The sequence below is a fragment of the Colletotrichum tamarilloi genome (genome assembly GCF_030869305.1).
Source record: "Colletotrichum tamarilloi strain Tom-12 chromosome Unknown Scaffold_89.1, whole genome shotgun sequence".
NCBI lineage: Eukaryota > Fungi > Ascomycota > Sordariomycetes > Glomerellales > Glomerellaceae > Colletotrichum > Colletotrichum tamarilloi.
The window spans coordinates 9,582-26,454 of NW_026849472.1; the positions used below are offsets into that span (position 1 = coordinate 9,582).

The following is a 16,873-nucleotide window of genomic DNA, read 5'->3' on the forward strand; positions in this document are numbered from 1 at the left end:
TTATTATCGAAGCTTAGTAATATCTAGCTAAGTAGTTAGTTTTTTATATAAATATTTTTAATAAGTTTATTATTACGCTTTTATAAGTAAAAACGGCTATTTTATTTATATATAAAGTACTAAAAGTATTTATTATCTAAGTATTTTACTTAAAATAATTCCTTATAAAAAGGGTCCGTGGGGTTAAATAGAGAATAATCTTTATTTATATAGGGGGTTATTATAACCTTTTTACGTTTTTTAGTTTTATAGAACTAAATAATTTAGTTATTTTTAAATAAATAAATATATTTATACCGTAGTTTATCGTTATTTTTTTTAAAATTAATATTATTAATATTAAGTAGTATTTTATAATCGATCTTTATCTAAGTACGTCGTCAGGTAATATTACGAAGTTCGTCTAAATTATAAAATAATTTTATTTTGTTAAAGTAAAAAGAACTAGTTCTTATATTAATATTTTTTTTTTTTAAAATTAAAATTAATTTTTCTTTTTTTCGTAGTTCCGAAGTTAAGAATCGGTTTTTTAAGTACTTCGATCTTATTTTTATATAAGAGGTTTTTAAGCTACTCTTTAACTTTATAAATAAATTTTTTATTACCGTTTACTTTTTATATTATATAAATAGACTTAGTTAGGATTTTATTTAATTTAAGTCTTTTTTTAAATTTAGTAAATTATTTTTAGTTTATATAGTTTTATTATATTATATTAACAAGGCTATTTATAATTTTTTTAATATTAGGTCCTTTTTTTTTAAATTTAAGGAGTTATTTTTTTATATTAGCTAGGAGATTTTATTTAATTTATCCTTTAAAAAAGTAAAATATATCTTTTATAATAAGGTCTATTTTAGTTTTTTTTTTATATTTTTATAAATTTAAAAAAGTATAGTAATATATTTAATATTATTTTTTTTAAAAGTGCGGGGTTAGTAAGCGGGTATTTTTTTTTATTATTATTATTAGGGTTTTAATAAGAAGTAATATAATATTATATCCGGATCGTCCTATATTTTTTAATTATTTTAAGTACTATTTTATTTATTTTTTATTATTTTAATAAGTAAGGTAGCCGTTATTATAATAAGCTATTTATAAAAGTTATTTATAGGGGACTTCTTTATTTACGATATTAACTCGTTTTTTTAAAATAAGCTAGTATTAAATATACTTAGGTTATTAATAATTTCTAGCTATATATCTTAACTTATCGTAGTTATAATATTTAAAGTCCTTTTTTTATTACGGTTTTTTATATTTAGTAATATTAAGGTCTATAAATCCTTTATATTATTTATAAAACGTGCTTTATTATTACTAGTTTCTTAGGTTATTTTAATAGTTACTTAGTAGTTTATTGTAGTTTTAATATTTTTTATTAGAGTTAGCTTAAGGGCGTCGTATCTCTCTTTTTTTTTTATATTATTTATATAATTAAGTATCGATTTTAATAATAAGCTCGATATATTATAAAAATTCTATTAGTATTTTTATTTTATTAAGTTTATCCTTAACTTTATTTTTTAGTTTTTAATAAAATAAAAAGATATAAGTTTCCTTAGTAAAATTAAGTTATATTACGAGTTTTTTAAACTTAGTAGCGTAGTACGAGGTAAACTTAATTTATTAAAAATTAGCTAAGTTTTTTTAGCTTGTTACTTTTTATTAGGGTTTTAAAATAGGGATTTAAGGGTATTTTAAAATCTTACTATATTATTAAAAATATTTATAATTTCCTCTTTATAATAAAGTAAATAGCTATTATTATTAAGAAATTCTTTTTAAAAAGGTTCGAACTATTTTAAAGCTCGTTCCCTAAAGAAGGTTATTATATAAATAACTTATTTAGTTTTATTATAGAAGTTAGTAATATAAAACGTTTAGTAAGTTCTAATTTAAATTAGGAATCCCTTAAAACGTTTAGTAGTTTTATTAAAAGTAATAAGTATATTAAGTTTAAGTTTTTTTTATTTATTTATAAAAGTCTTAATAATATTAATAATAACTTAAAGGGTTCTAACTTTTTATTCTAAGTCGTTTATTTTTTTTTTTTAATTCCTAAGTTAGTTATAGCTTTATTAACTATATTTTAAAGAGCAGCGATATTTTTATTATTTTTAACTAAGGTTACGGCTATTTAAATAGAGTTATTATTAAAAAGTTCTACGAGTTCTTTATTTTATTTACTACTTTTTTTAATAATATACTATATTTTTTTATAGTTTATTTTTTTAAAAACTATATTACTATTAGAGTTATAAGTAATATTAAGTATTTTATTATCCTCGACCCTAGTTAGCTTACTAACTAAGTTAACGAGTTATTTAGAGTTAGATAAAGGGGTACTTAGGGTTTTAAAAAATATCGTCGTTTATTTTATTACTTAGTAAGTCTCGTAGGGTTAATTTATTAAATAAGAATAATTAAAATATTATAACTAGTTAGTTATAATAAGTTATATTAATAAAAGTTAAGGTTATAAGTACTAAATAAGTAATATTATAATTATAAATAGTTTTTTTAAAACTATATTTATAAGTTATAGGGTAAGTAAGGCTTTAGTAATTAATTATAATTTTATTAAAAGGGGTTCTTAGTAAAAATAGTTAAAAATAATTATAAAATCTAATACTAAGTTAATTATTAAAAAAGCTATAAGAAGTCTATTCTTAAGCCTAGTTTAAGTTTATATTATATATAAGTCTAACTATAAATATATCTTTTATTAATAATTACTCTTATTTACTAAGTAATTACTTAGTAAATATTAATAAGCGCTTACTTAGAGTAATTATAATAATTATTTTATTACGTAATTACTATTTTTTATTTATATATAACTTATTTATAGTTCTTTCGTTTTATAAGAGTTACCTTATATTCTCGTTTTTTTATATATATAGTATACTATAGTCGTTATAAGCTAGCGGGGCGGGCCCTAGTTTTAGTTATATATATTAGGTCGTAATATTTAACTTTTTATTAATTTTAACGGTTATTTATACTAATTCCTATTTATTATATAAATACCTTATTAAATTAAAAAAAAAAAAAAAAAGAGGCTTATAATTAATATTATAACCCTTAAGTAATTATATAAAAAACGCAAGATTTTTAAAATATATTAAATTAATAAAAATAATAACTTCGCTAACGCTTTTATAAAAATAATACTTAATAAGAGGTTAAAATAATTTATAAATAATAAAAAAGTTAATATATAAATAGAGGGATAAGTTATATAAAAAAAGTAAAAAAAAAGAAAAAAAGGAAACGACTTAATAAATAGGCCCGAGGTTAAATTATATTTCTAATTATAATAAGTAAATTAATAAAAAAAAGAGAAAGTTAGTATTAAATTAAAAATTTAATTTAATTATAGTATATAGCTAATTATATAGGGGCTAATTAGGGGCCTTATTTACGATTATCGTAACTAGCTTAACTTATAGTTAGAACCTCCTTTTTATACTTATATAGAAATTTATATAGTTTAATTAATCTCTTCGTTAACCCACGGTTCGAACTAACTACCCTGTAATAGGGATACTAACAGTTGGGCACTTCGAATACAGACGCCGCTCATGACCCAATTCGCGTGGGCACTCTCTCGATCCGGAATCACAACCTGTTAGAAACTTGACTTAGCTGGACGTTCAACCTTGTGAAATGGCATGGACTTGTGCGACACTTTGCAGGTCCAAAACAATGCGCGAGGTTTTCCGTACTAGTTGAAGTACGAGTGCTTGCAAAAGCACGAAAGTGGGCTTCTCCAAGAAGCGCGCACGATAGAGCCCCTTTCGCAAGATCTTCGAGAACCGATCTAAAAGCTCTATCTTCGACTGGCCCAGTAACCTGGTGCATTCTTCTGGCCTCATCGAACCAACAGCACACGCATAGATCGAGAAGAACAAAACTTCCGTGTCTCGCGGCAAAGATGGCGGAGTCGCCGTGGCCTGGACCAGATGACGTTGCGTGGACGGCACGTGAATAAGTTTCGTTATCGGGTTGACTCGATCTACAAACATCCGCCATAGCAGGATGGCATGACTCGGAGGCGGATGCAGATGTTGCGGGTTGCGGGCACTGGGCTCCCTGACGTCCATGATGTTTGCCTCATTCGCAATGGACGGTTGTTGAATCGTCGTCGTTTCGGGTAGGCTCGATAGGCTCGTAGGACTCTCGGCGTCCTCCACGATTGCTCTCATGGCTTGTAACTAAATGAAGGCAGACAGATTGTCAGACATTTGGTTGGCGAGTGACCGTTGATAGAGCTTTTACCTCATCGAATACTGTGGCCCAAGGGGTGCTATCAGTAAACCTGACAGACCCTTTGTCGATAACGAGCTTTCCCAGAGACTTCTCAAGCGCTTGCATTTCGCGATCCCGGCTCCGATCGTGATCCTCAATCCTTGTACTTGTATTGCTTTTCGGACTAGGCTCGGTACGGGTGCCCTCACTACTCTTCTCACGCTCTTCTGCAGCCACGAACTGTTGGAGTAGTTCCTCACATCGCGCGAGTCTTCGTTGAAGCTCAACATTGGGCTTCTTCCGGTTCCGTGTCTTTGAGTTTTCGCGTGGTACACACTCCACGCCTAACTGAATTACCAATGACTTGCTGTTAGATCTTCAAGCAAGTATCTTTGAGGGGAGAGTGCTTTCACGGATCACGAACCTTGACGCAGCCTCCGCACGCCGGGCTCTCGCGATCGCACTTCACTTTCCGCGATTTGCAAAGAACGCATGATGGCTTGCGTGGAATCGGCGGTGCCTCAACAGTTGCCGACTCCATGCCGGGCTTTGAGCAACAAAATAGCACAAGCTACTGTGGACTCAAAGCTGTCAGACGAGTAGATGCAAGTAGCTTATCGATGGCATCGGTGGCCTCCAGAGCATCGCGAAACGAAAGGTGGGACAGAGGATGTCACCATTCTTTAAGCTCGTCCCTAGACGGGATTTTTATGCATTGGTTAAAGAGTGTAGGGCGTCCATCCCTTTATGGCATTGTCGGCAGGGATCTACTAGTGACACAGGCCCAGGCTGAGCACCGGGCACTAAGCCACATGCACCATTGTATAGCGGGAGCGTACGCAATCAACTGAATCGTACGGTTTATTGTAGTGTACCGATCAGGTGGTAATCTCAACTCTAAAGGCCACTCGGAGCTAAGATTTCGGAAAAGTCAGTTCGGGCTACCACACATGCTCGAAATTAGACCCTTCAACCTAACTTACAATATGCTTGGGGCAGGGTCCAAGGCGTCTTATTTGCTTCACTTCCATTACCTTAATATGTTCGTGGATTGATTCGAGACGCGATGTGGTTTCTGCAGTAGGAAATCGATGTCTTCCAGCTCAGTCGATGACGCTGCACGAGAAGTCTCGGGGAACGTTTTCGAAGCCTATCGCAAACGTGTAGAACTTGCCGCAGGGATACCTACAACATCTCTGACCAGATGGTTTATGAAAAAACATGCTTCAGACAATCAACTGATCCGGGTTGAGGAGAGCGTGAAAACTCGTTCATACTTGCGAGGGGTGCGTGTGACGATGGGATCCATCTAGCCTCAGCGCATAGTGAACGGTTAGAAAGACCTACTGATTCTGCTGAGAAAGCACAGCATTTATTGCAGACAAAGTAATGACATCAAGCTGTTATAAGTGAAATCTGCATCATCTAGTAGGCAACGCTGCCAGTATCCATTCAACAAGAACGAGTATTCTATGTGTGATTCCTGGTGGTACGTGTGCAACGCGGGCACAGAGCCTTGCTGAAGCATGGGATTTCGGTCCTTAGTAAGGAGCGAAATGCGGGTTCCCGGGTTCTGATAAGAAGCGAGACGTCCGAAGCGATCGTGCGTCGATTGACCATCTCCCAAGTTCTACCTACCCGTTGAGATCATTTGCACAATTCGGCAGACTTCGATTAAGGTTTCGCAAGTCGGTGATCTTATAACTTAAATAAATTCTTGTGTCTTGGCCTATTAAAAATGTACACTCACTAATCGTATGATTGAGTTGCCTACTTATTCCCTGGGTTGTCTCCCTACGCCCACGGATGGAATCGCACGACCTTCCCAGTCTCGCCTCCGTAGCTCTTTGTAGCATGATCAAGGATCTCTACTCCGCGCAAGGGCCTTCAACATTCAACCCATTCGATGAGACCTATGACCATTATCGATGCTCATACACTCGCTTGTCTACACTAGGTAGGTAAAAAACTAGAGTTTGCGGTACTGACAATTGTACTCTTTTTCACACCTGTCGGTATCTCCGCCCTATTCATTGCGGTCAATGAGGTTCAACAACGTAGCTGTGTTTTTTTGTAGATCCGTCGTAGTCAGAGTCAAAATGTGATTCAGACCTAACTCCAGAGCCGTCTCTTTCTCCGGCGTCATGATCAGCTCCCGTCTACATCTGTCCTCAAGAAACTCCCGGCGGGAAAATGTATTCAACTGAAAGCCTGGATGTAAGTTCGCAAACAACAAGATCCATTGCCCACCAATAGTCGGCAGAGCCGCATACGACGTTCTTATGATCAGGCGGGTACGCCTTTCTCTAGAGGTTTCACAACGAGTGTAGGCAGCGCACGTCAGACTTCGCTGACATCGTCAGACAAGTAGCACAACATTGGAAACAATGTCTTTCTGTGTAAGGAACACCCGAGACTGACAGCAAGTGATCGCTAGAGAGCCCGTCCCTGACAGATATTCGATCCCATATCTTCTGGATACTGATGTACTCCCATTCTTCGCAAGGCCGCTCATGATGCGACCCTGTACATGCCATATTTGCCATCCTGCATGTATACATCGCACAGGGCGACCATCAATGTCGCTTAGCACTTGTGGAGCTACAATTGTGATTGGCCAAGTGACACCATCGTCAGATCAATGTCGACAAGTCGTTCCCGTGTCAAACAACCAAGAGGCGATGGGCTAGACGCAGAGGGTAGTCTTGCTATTGGGTAAGGTAGAGGAAGATCCATACGACATAAAGACGAAACCTCGATTCTGAAGACCCCGGAAAAAGGCCGCTCAATCATCGAAGCATCGACTGTGCCTGAACACATTCTCGAGCATCAACAACCCATATCTGTACATCTGCAACGACATGTCTCCGACCCACACCCCTCAAGATGACCATCGTTCGCTTTCCACGTCAGTGTTCTCCGACAGGCACAACACGGCATCGTCAGAAAGAGATAGCAGTTCGTTAAGTCTCGCAACAACCGAGTGCGCGAAAGTTCCGGATCCATACTCGCCTAACTGCTCGAACCCTCCTTTTATAAGCTCACCTCCTGCTGCGGTCCCTCGCGACGGTGATCGCAGAATATATCACTTTGCAACAGGCATCAAAACATCACTGACCTCTTCTGTCAGTCAGCTACGTAATCGAGGCCGAAGGGGCGATAAAACAATCGCCTTAGAAGAGTGTCACATGAAAGGCGTTCGTATGAGAACTGTCGAACCAAAATACTTTATAGGTATATGGAAAACCTGGTGGATGGAGATATTGAGTAGCTTGCTCGCTATTGGCTGTCTCATCGCGATTGTCATAATCTTGGCCTTTCACGACGGCAAGCCACTGCCTCACTGGCCAGACCTGATCTCGATCAATACCATGGTTGCTGTCTTCACTGCCATTTTCAAGGCGTCTCTAATGATGCCGGTTGCTGAAGGTGTGTAGTTCTGGAGCAAATTTGAGGGTTCGAAGAAAACTCCTTGCCGCTGACACCAACATGAATAACAGGCATCGGTCAGCTCAAGTGGGATTGCTTCCAGCGCCCGCGGAGGTTAGCCGACATTGTTCTTTATGACGATGCTACTCGTGGACCTTGGGGCTCCTTGATGCTGATCATCAAGCGAGTGTTCCAGGTACAGAGAACGTAAGTTATTGCACAAGTAATCACTTTGCTTGTCAGGGTGCCTGATCTCAGACACCGATATTTGCCAGCCAATATACTAACATGCCTACGTAAGATATCTGGCTGGGTTGGGCGCTCTCATTACCGTAGCAGCGCTCGCAATCGACCCCATTTCTCAAGCTATGATCGAACATAAAAGATGTCTACTTCCCACGCAATCTGCCAACGCCAGCTTAGCAGAGGTTCCGAGAGCAAACAACTACTCAGCCGGTCGTATACGTAATGAGCCAGTTCTTTACTTCTCAGACTCGGAACCAGGCGGGCCACTCGGTGCCATCATGGAATCGGCCATCAAACAAGGACTCATTCAACCCCAGGAAACAGCTGCCATGATCAATTTTAGATGTCCTACGGGTAATTGCAACTTTACGGGGGAGGGCCATGGCAGCTATTTCTCTTCTCTGGCCATATGTCACTCCTGTCAAGATATCACAGAACAAATCACGCGCTCCGACGATCCTGACATCTCAGGACATTCCGTCTGGAGACTGCATTTTGATTCATTCAATGGTACGAATGGCGGAAGTACTGAAGTGTACAGTGCATGGAACTCAACAAAGCTTTCGCTGAAGTCCACAACTAAACTTTTGGGCTACGATGAAGGACCTTTTGTACCTTTCTACAGCTTTGACGTTCTGATGGTTGTCAATCCTGATCCTAGCTGCAAAGAAGGCTGGCAATCTTCAACCATAGCCATTGCCTCTCGGTGTAGGCTGGATGCTTGCGTAAAGCGTTATAACGGAAGCGTCCAAGACGGTGTTTACCGTGAAACAGAGCGCCCAGAGCTTGAGGGAACTTTGAACTACAACCCCCATGGACATTTCTCCCAGGAGGAGATGCTGTGGGCACTTTTGACCAAAACGAGCCTCGTCGACGGCAAGGAACGGCTGTGTACAGCAGAGGCAAATGGGGCGCCTCACACCGTTCGAGTCGCATCAGTAGACGGTCATCGATACAGGGTTGGATCTGAAGATCGGTTCAAGTGGCAAAATTTTACAATGAAGTCATTTCCACGAGAATGCGTCTGGGCAATAGACTCAAGCTCATGGCAAGGGATTATTTCAACGCTAGAGCTTCTTCTCGACACCACAGTCACAGGCAGCCTATCTGACGACATAAGCCTGTATGAAGGCCCAGAATGGCTGAAACGTATCTACTCTAATGGTGCGGGCAACTTTTCAACGGTCGAAAACATGGCACGCGGCTTAGCGAACTCGATGACAGCAGCCATTCGAAACCAGCCCTATGGAGACATCAATGACGAATACACAGGGCTTCTTGACCCGGATCTCCTTCGAACATCCATAGGCACTACTCTTACCGTTTATACGTGTATATACGTGAATTGGCACTGGATAGCATACCTGGCTTCATTACTAGTGCTGCAGTGGACATTCTCAGTTTCGGTGCTACTGAAACAACGCTCTAGTTGTGGGGATGACAGACAGCGACAAATGGGATGGAAATCGTCGCCTCTGGCGCTTCTATTCAACGGGCTCGATGAAAGTCTCTCTCAAAAGCACAAAGACTTGTACACTCTTGACGAGATGAACCAAGTGGCGGAAAGTACGACAGTTCAGTTGGCTCCTGCGAGTGGTTCCAAGGGCGATGCGTTGAGGTTTTGCGAAGCCAAGGTATAACAACAGACAGAGGTTACCGAAGAACTTTCCGTTGTAAGGATGTGAAGGGAGAGCTTCGGAAAAATGGATTCCATGCCACATTGCCACAAGCACTTTCTCAAGTGGCAGAGCCGTGTCCGTAAGCGAACGATAGAGACCTTGTAAACGCCGGATGCCGCTGTGGAAATATAGGTTGAATAACTAGTTAAATTGGACCACAATTTCTGACTTCCATTTCTGAATACTTAAATCCTCAAATTTTCGGCTCTTGAGGTTCAGGTGAAGCATGAGGTAGTGAGATACTTCATGAACAGACCCCCATAAACCACTTCCATTTCTTAAACCTCCAGGCTCAAACTACCTACGAAGCCTGAACGCACCATCATCCTCCTGATTCGACACAGCCCCAAGAGGAAACCTCTCCTCATCCTTGAAAGTAATAGGCGAAACGATGCGCCCTGGAAACCACACATTGAAAGCCGCAGCGCAAAGGAACATGAGCGATGTGTCGAGACAATACAAATACACCTCTGTAGTCTGAAGCACGCCGTCCCGTCCCTCGGCAAACTCGGCCACTCGGAAAATCGACCGCACCAGAATAAGGAACGAGGTGGCGTAGAGGACCATTATGAACTGCCTCCACGGTCGCCGCCCGTTCATGCTCGTTGTCGTCGGGTGGTTAATGATTCGATAGTGGAAGACGGAGATGGTGATGATGAAGGCTGCGAAGAAGAGGATTTGAATGCCGAGACCTACGAGGATGATGTTTTGGCCGCGGTCGAGTCCGTCTTTGTCACTTGCACCGGAGAGGATAGCTCCGCCTATTTGGGGAATGAGTCAGTCTTTCCGTCAACATCACAGGTGACGGCGATTGGACACTGGGCTTACCAATGCACTGGAAGGCGAACGAGAATACGTCTCCGAACACAAAGATCTTTGTCATCCATCCGACGGGAATAATTGATAGATGGCTCGCTTCCAATGAGTCGATAATACGACCTAGGAGCATGTAGATCGAGGCTGCGTACAGTGCCGGGGCAAGCAACGGTAGAAGAGTCTGGATGATGAATGGGATCTGTGAATAATTCGGTGTTTCGGATGCGTTCATTGCTCGACTTCCATATCCAATGCTTTCAACTATTCAGCAGGTCATCAGTGGTCAGGCTTCAAGTAATCAACGGGTTTCAGTGGCCTCTTACAGTTGACACCGATGAAAAAGGCGATCCAGTACCAAGTTTTCGCCCGCTTGAGCTGAATGGAATGTATTACACCACTAATACCGAACAGCACGGCGAAGGTCACTGCTGCAGCGAGAGACGGGTCGTAAGGATACTTGGAAGGCTGTTGGTCCATTGTCGCAATAATGCTTTCCCCTCCTATATTCTGAAGAAATCCTGTTCAATCACTACTGTGTCCGCTGGTTTTGACCTTCCTCGTGCAAATACAAGATCCACCGTTCGCTTTATAGAGAGCCATGATGAGATTTCGGTCTCCATTGATACGCGCTGGCTGAGCTATTCATGGTGTTTCTGTTACAACGCCCTGTATCAATAACAACATCAGAGGTTGGTGTTGAGGCAGTGCTCGGGGTCCAATTTCCCAATCCGCTCCTAGGTTCCTCGGGGAAAATATAGTTCGGGGAGTTTAGAGCCTTCGACGTCTAAACATGCGGGCCCTACGTAGATGCCGAGCCGGCGTCAAAAGTAAGCACACGAGATCGACAGGGGGTAAGCCGCGCTTCCGCGTTCTCCCCATACACCGATAATCTTCATAGTCATGTCCGAAATAGTCGCCATGGAGATCTTGACTCGCTACTTACAGTACAGGAACTCAGCCATGATGCGGGTGACGACGCGTTAGATTAACAATGGATCAACCTTCTTACGTCTCGTGCGTATCACGACCTGTTTCGACAGGGCTGGAAAATGCCATCCTCGTAAGAACTGGGTTGGAGGGAACCCTTTACGAGCTGAGAGTACGCGTCACCCTATCTTCAACTTACTTCAGTCATCAAGCTCCAACCGACTGCTCACTGTCATGATGGGGCTCTTCTATGATACTTTGGCAAAGGGAAAACTACTCCCGAGCTGCCACCGGGGCCGAAACACAGCTTACGAGACGACGACTGAAGGTTCAGGCCGTGGTGAATGCGCTGTTCTCATTTGCCTCGGTAGCTGTATCTCAGGTACGGCGCCGACGTGTCAATAACCTCCGGATGAACTAGGCTCTTGTCAGGCCAAACTTCAAGCGCTATTTGCCTGCGCGTGCATAAATCAATAGGTTGGTCACCCATGATGGGATACAATTCAAAAGGGGACAATATAACATGGTTGATATCCCAACGTCAAAAAATAGAAGTCATAGATTCGTAACCTGCGCCATCTAACCGAAAAGAGTATACCGGTAAATCGTCCAGTACCTGGAGGCGACAAACCATGCCCCAAAACCTGCGTTGGGGCGCATGTGAAACTATAGGGTTACTAATCCCATCCATACATATACGCAAATCCCTTCCCGGGATTGCAAAGCCAACGGAGTTCCTTTTTTTTCTATTGGGGAATAATAATGGTAAAATCGTCCTGAACAATCCAATTCCCTGCTGATAAACAATGCAACAAAGTCCGTCTCGTAGTGTACGAGGTCTGTAAATCGCCTTCTGTACATTCAATCTCGTACTGAATAACAAGTCATGCGCCTGGCCGGCACAGGTAACTTATGTGAGAGTTGCCAGCATAGCGCGCATGATTCCAGGAGGAGGACCTGAAAACTCTCGCGTTAGCCTGGGCTCTGACTTGACGAGACGGTGACGAAGCGTACCTTAGTAGTACTTTGGTACGCTGATGGCCATCCTACCTTTCTTGTCCTTCTCAATCCGCACCCCACGCCGCGGCTCCTCGACCTTCTCGACCTTCTCCTCGAAGAGGACTACAGCGCCATCGGGCATCTGTTCAGCACGGACGAGTTCGCGGCTCCTTCCGTGCTTGCGCTCGTGAAGCTCAGCCTCAAGAGCCTTGATCTCGGATCTGATATTCTTGCGAGACCGAGACCGGCTACGGCGACGCTCAGCGACCGCCATGGGTCCGATAGGGACCTCTTCGCTGTACTCGCGGCGCTCGTATACGACTGGTGTTGCGGTCGTCGATGTTGTGTAGGATGTGGAGCTGCGAGCAGGAGAGACATCGCGGATGATGGTAGTCTTGTTGACCACCTCGTGAACGGGAGCGGGAGGTGGCGGAGGAGGCGCCTCATAGTAGACGGATGGGGGAGCAGGAGGGTGAGCAGAAACGACGGTTGGGGGCGCGGGAGGCGGCGCCACTGAAGCAGGAGCCGGTGGAGGAGGAGGGACATGGATGACAGTCGGGGGCGGCGGGGGAAGGGCAGCAACCGGCGGAGGGATGGTGTAAATCTCCTCGTGTCGTTCTTCATGCTTGCCAGCCGATGATCGAGCTGCAGCAATCTCCAATTCACCTGGCATCATGTCAGCTGCAGTCAGATGGATGAAGGCACATGGAATCACTTACTCTGCTTGTACTCCTCGCTGAGCTTCAGGAGTTCATCGATGTTGTCCTGGCCGAGAGCTTTAAGAACAATGATGGTGTTACCCTGGGAAATAAATGTATTAGTTCAAAGTTGGCGCGCTCGATTGAAGCGAAACTTGCCTCTTCAATGTAAGGATATTCCAGGTCGATGAGCGCGCGCTTGGAAACCAGGCGCTGTGGGATGCGGGTCTTGCCCTTCTTCGGGTAGGAGCTGCGAACCGTCGTCGCGGTCTTGGTGGTGGTGCTGGTCGACCTGCTGGAGGTGCTGCTTGATCGTGAGCTGCTTCGGTGCGAACTCTTTCTGGTTGACCTTGACACCCTAGACTCTCGGCTGCGGTCTCTACGCCGGCGTGAAGTAACGACCTCACGCTCCTTCACCCGCTCAGGCATGCCGCGGAACTCCTCGTCGCCGTAGTAGCCTGGTTCGGCGATCTGGATCTCGTCGTATCGTTGAGATGGTGCGGGGCCCAGCTGGCGGGTGCGGGGCAGAGGGATTGGAACGTATGGAGGGGCCCGGTAATCGTCGCGAGGGCGAACATCTTCTCGGCGGGCTGGCGGGGGATATTCCTCACGCTCATAAAAGCGGAGAGGGCGACGGTCAAAGGTGTCGAGGGAAGATTGACGACGGAGCATGGTCGGGCGGCGTGGTGGCGAGGCCTCACGGACTTCTCGTTGCTCTCTTTCGAAGAAAAGACGACGATCAAACTCCCGGTCCAAAGGTTCTCCGCGACGAGGACCATAACGGTCTTCTTCGACGTAGCGGCGGTCTCTTACAGAATCCTCTTCGTATCCGCCGCGATGTCCGCGGTCAAATGGGCCACGGTCGAAGCGCTCATCGGAGTGATCTCTGCCGCGGCGAGGCGGTGGGCGATAGTCATCACGTTCCTCGAAGCGGCTTCTTTCCTCGAATCTGCTTCGTTCGTCGGGATAGCGACGATCATCTGGATAGCGGTCTCGCTCCCGTTCTTGCATGAAGCGGTCGCGGTCCCAGCGCTCAGCACGGCCGGCCATTTTGGTTGATGGTTAACGTATGTGTGGTTGGAAGTGAAAATAAAGTCGATCTCGGGTATCACAAAATATTGCAGAAAAATAGCGGTGGTCGTGAAATTAGGGATCCGGGATGTCACAGGTGATGGTTTGTTCCCGGGAGGTTGTGGAATGATCGGGTGATGACAGGAGTTCGTGGTTGTGAATCTCGAGAGAAGTCGCTCGTATTGCGAGAGTCGAGAATCAGGGCGATGACGACACCTCTAGGGAGAGAGGGCCAGAAGAGAGCGAAGAAAGAGGGGAAAAGCGGGAATAATGTGTGTGATCCAGTGTCGCAGCAGAGAGCGAGTGAGTGAGTGGTGGGATGGCTGGCCCCCTAACGTAAGGTATGCGAACCCAGGCCAATAGCGCCGGTAGTGTCGGTGAAGGCCGTTGACCCGCCTTGGGTCCAGTGGGCTATTTTGGAATTTGGATTGGATAATGGAGTAGCGGCGCCGCCCTGCGTTAGAGTGGCGTGCGAGTGGCTTCTTCCAGGGTTTATGAGACTGGTATGTGACACTGTAACACTGACAATGTATGGTGAGTGAGTGAGTGGGTGAGTGAGTGAGGCAGGCGATGAACCCCTCTTCGTGGTTTGGCTGACTGGTGTATGGTAGTGGGCGAAGACGGGTGATGCGATGGAAAGCCGGACTGAACTCGACAAGTGACTGGACTCGGTGTTCTAGACTCTCTTGTGTGTGTCGTGTGTGGTGGTAGGCGTGGGTGGTAAACGGCCTATGAGAAGGCAATGTGAAGCCAGGAAGCAACCTGGAACTCTACCAGCTGACCTCACGAAAATGGGCCTGTGACAGTAGACCCGATAATGGTCCTCCGTCTACTCGACACTCCCCAACAACGATCCTGAAGCTGACTGTTCTTGCTGAACCACCGGAGCTGCGAAATGTGATACGGGCACTCGCACTGGTCCAAGCCGTGAGTGGTGTCGTTTTTAAGGGTCCTTGCGAAAAGAGAACAGACAGACGAAAAGGTGGTGGCTGGGAAAAAACGAGGCGGTTTTGTAGTTTAAGTCTTGGACACGACACGGAGATTTGTGGTGGAGTGGAAAAGCAGGCTTCTTGGAACGACGGACGGAAGCCAGGACAGGGTTGGCTTGGTTCGTCAGACTGAACGAGGAAGATGGTGGTGTTGGCGATGCTGCTTGAGCGATGATCCCAGCTTGTCTGGCCCTCTCTGGATGGTCCAACGGTCTGGTAGGGAGAAGATGGTCGCTGTTAGTTATGTGACGGACTGATGGTCCGCAGCTCTCCCGCATGATGCCAGAAACACCAATAGGGATGCAAAAGTGCATTCGAACTGGGTATCCAAAGCCTGTTTCGTCGTTGGACAAGCTATTGACCGCAGCATGGCATTTTGCGCGAGGAGCGACAGTGATTGTCGGTCCTTAACGAGGGCCATCAGTGCCGTATCGGTCATCGCACCCGTCGTCCAAACCTGGCGGGAGACGAGAGGGCTGTGGCAACAAGGCTACTCCTTGTAAAAAGCCCTTCCCGAGGCCTGCGTCGTTGCTTTTCGCTGCGGTTCTGCCCATCTGACCATTCCAGACCCGGTCCAACGCGGCCTTTAGCCTTAGTGGCCCAGTCCGCTTTTGTGCCCTCTCGAACCTGACGTCGCCGCTTGGGCAGCCATCGACGGGGCGCCTGTTTGGAAAAGCGCAGCCAGGAGTGAGCCTAGGACTCCATTCCGGGCCAGATCTACCAGCCTGCGCACAGCGGGATCCCGTACGGAGCCATGGAGCCCGCTGGGTGTCCCATCGTCCATGGACCGCGGTCCCGTCGTTGGGCTTGAACGGATCGACGGGAAATGGAGAGGATGGGGGATGCCAGACAGTCGGATGGGTGGGTGGGAAAAGAGGTTAATTGTCGTCCGGGCGGCGTAAGTTGTAACAGTGGGATGGGCCGACGTTGGAAACTTCCAAACTCTTTCTTCGCTGTCAAGTGTCTCGTCCTTTCGTCTCGTCTGCCCTTTGGCATAGCGTTCGCTCCCGCCTCGGCCCTTGCCTTGCGCTTCCTCTTCCGCAGAACACAGTTGGAAACTGGCGGGCTTCTCTGCCGTCACTGTGCTTGTGCTGCGACTCGCTGCGCCAACATGCCTTGCTCAGCTTTGTCTCTGTGGGGGTTCGAGTTGACCGCCACCCTGCTCGATGACGTCGGGTGCCAAATATTGGTGCGGTCTGCACTCTAGTCTCTAGACGCTGTGTGCCCATTGCCCAACCAGCCGCCGCCTGGTCTGGGGCACTGCGGCAGTGATAAGGCGTCCCGGTGTGGGCTATCAGAGTCGCGAATCGTGAGGCGTGGTGGATGTGTGAGAGGGGCCCTTGGACTCTGGGGCCTTGGGAGAATTGTAATTCTCCACTGTCGAAGCGACTTGGGTGCCCGATGGCGGCCCTATTGGCCGTTAAGGAGACGTTGGGAGCCGGGGTGTCCCCATTCCGGGGGAGCATTGGTAGTTTGCGCTTGTGATTTTGGCATTGTTCTCTTTGTGCGCGGGCTGTTGCTTGTCAAATTACAGTTTTGCTTGTCGTTGCCCTCTGCCTGTTGAACACGGAGTGTATATTGTTGGAAATTTGCACAGCGGAGTGGTGAGACTGACTCGATGGCATAAGAGAATCAGATGAGGCGAGGCAGCTTTGTAAATGTGCGTTGTGGTTTTGAAGAGAATGCGGTGCCAGTCGTCGAGTTCTCCTTCGGGTCTAACCATTGTACGAATACGTACTTTGCTGTCTGCTCCTTCCCGTCC

The 16,873-nt window shown here is 44.9% G+C and overlaps 5 protein-coding genes across 5 annotated transcripts; 1 reads left to right on the top strand and 4 right to left on the bottom strand.

The window, feature by feature from the left end:
• Positions 1-4,245: 4,245 nt before the first annotated feature.
• Positions 4,246-4,798, bottom strand: CTAM01_13114 (C6 zinc finger protein; the record flags this gene model as incomplete). Its single annotated transcript, XM_060529119.1, has 2 exons — positions 4,246-4,624; positions 4,671-4,798. 2 exons carry the CDS (start codon positions 4,796-4,798, stop codon positions 4,246-4,248), a joined length of 507 nt encoding a protein of 168 aa, XP_060376263.1.
• Positions 4,799-7,118: 2,320 nt separating this feature from the next.
• CTAM01_13115 (uncharacterized protein) lies at positions 7,119-9,572 on the top strand (the record flags this gene model as incomplete). Its single annotated transcript, XM_060529120.1, has 3 exons — positions 7,119-7,686; positions 7,758-7,893; positions 7,988-9,572. 3 exons carry the CDS (start codon positions 7,119-7,121, stop codon positions 9,570-9,572), a joined length of 2,289 nt encoding a protein of 762 aa, XP_060376264.1.
• Positions 9,573-9,908: 336 nt separating this feature from the next.
• On the bottom strand, positions 9,909-10,904 carry CTAM01_13116 (uncharacterized protein; the record flags this gene model as incomplete). Its single annotated transcript, XM_060529121.1, has 3 exons — positions 9,909-10,372; positions 10,440-10,688; positions 10,751-10,904. The coding sequence occupies 3 exons, from the start codon at positions 10,902-10,904 to the stop codon at positions 9,909-9,911; spliced, it is 867 nt and encodes a 288-aa protein (XP_060376265.1).
• A 1,360-nt stretch (positions 10,905-12,264) lies between these two features.
• Positions 12,265-14,101, bottom strand: CTAM01_13117 (uncharacterized protein; the record flags this gene model as incomplete). The annotated part of the gene is made up of 4 exons (XM_060529122.1): positions 12,265-12,311; positions 12,405-13,019; positions 13,073-13,129; positions 13,207-14,101. The coding sequence occupies 4 exons, from the start codon at positions 14,099-14,101 to the stop codon at positions 12,265-12,267; spliced, it is 1,614 nt and encodes a 537-aa protein (XP_060376266.1).
• Positions 14,102-15,546: 1,445 nt separating this feature from the next.
• On the bottom strand, positions 15,547-15,792 carry CTAM01_13118 (uncharacterized protein; the record flags this gene model as incomplete). Its single annotated transcript, XM_060529123.1, has 1 exon — positions 15,547-15,792. A coding segment is annotated over one exon (246 nt), but the record flags the coding sequence as incomplete, so codon positions are not given.
• Between the last annotated feature and the right edge of the window lie 1,081 nt (positions 15,793-16,873).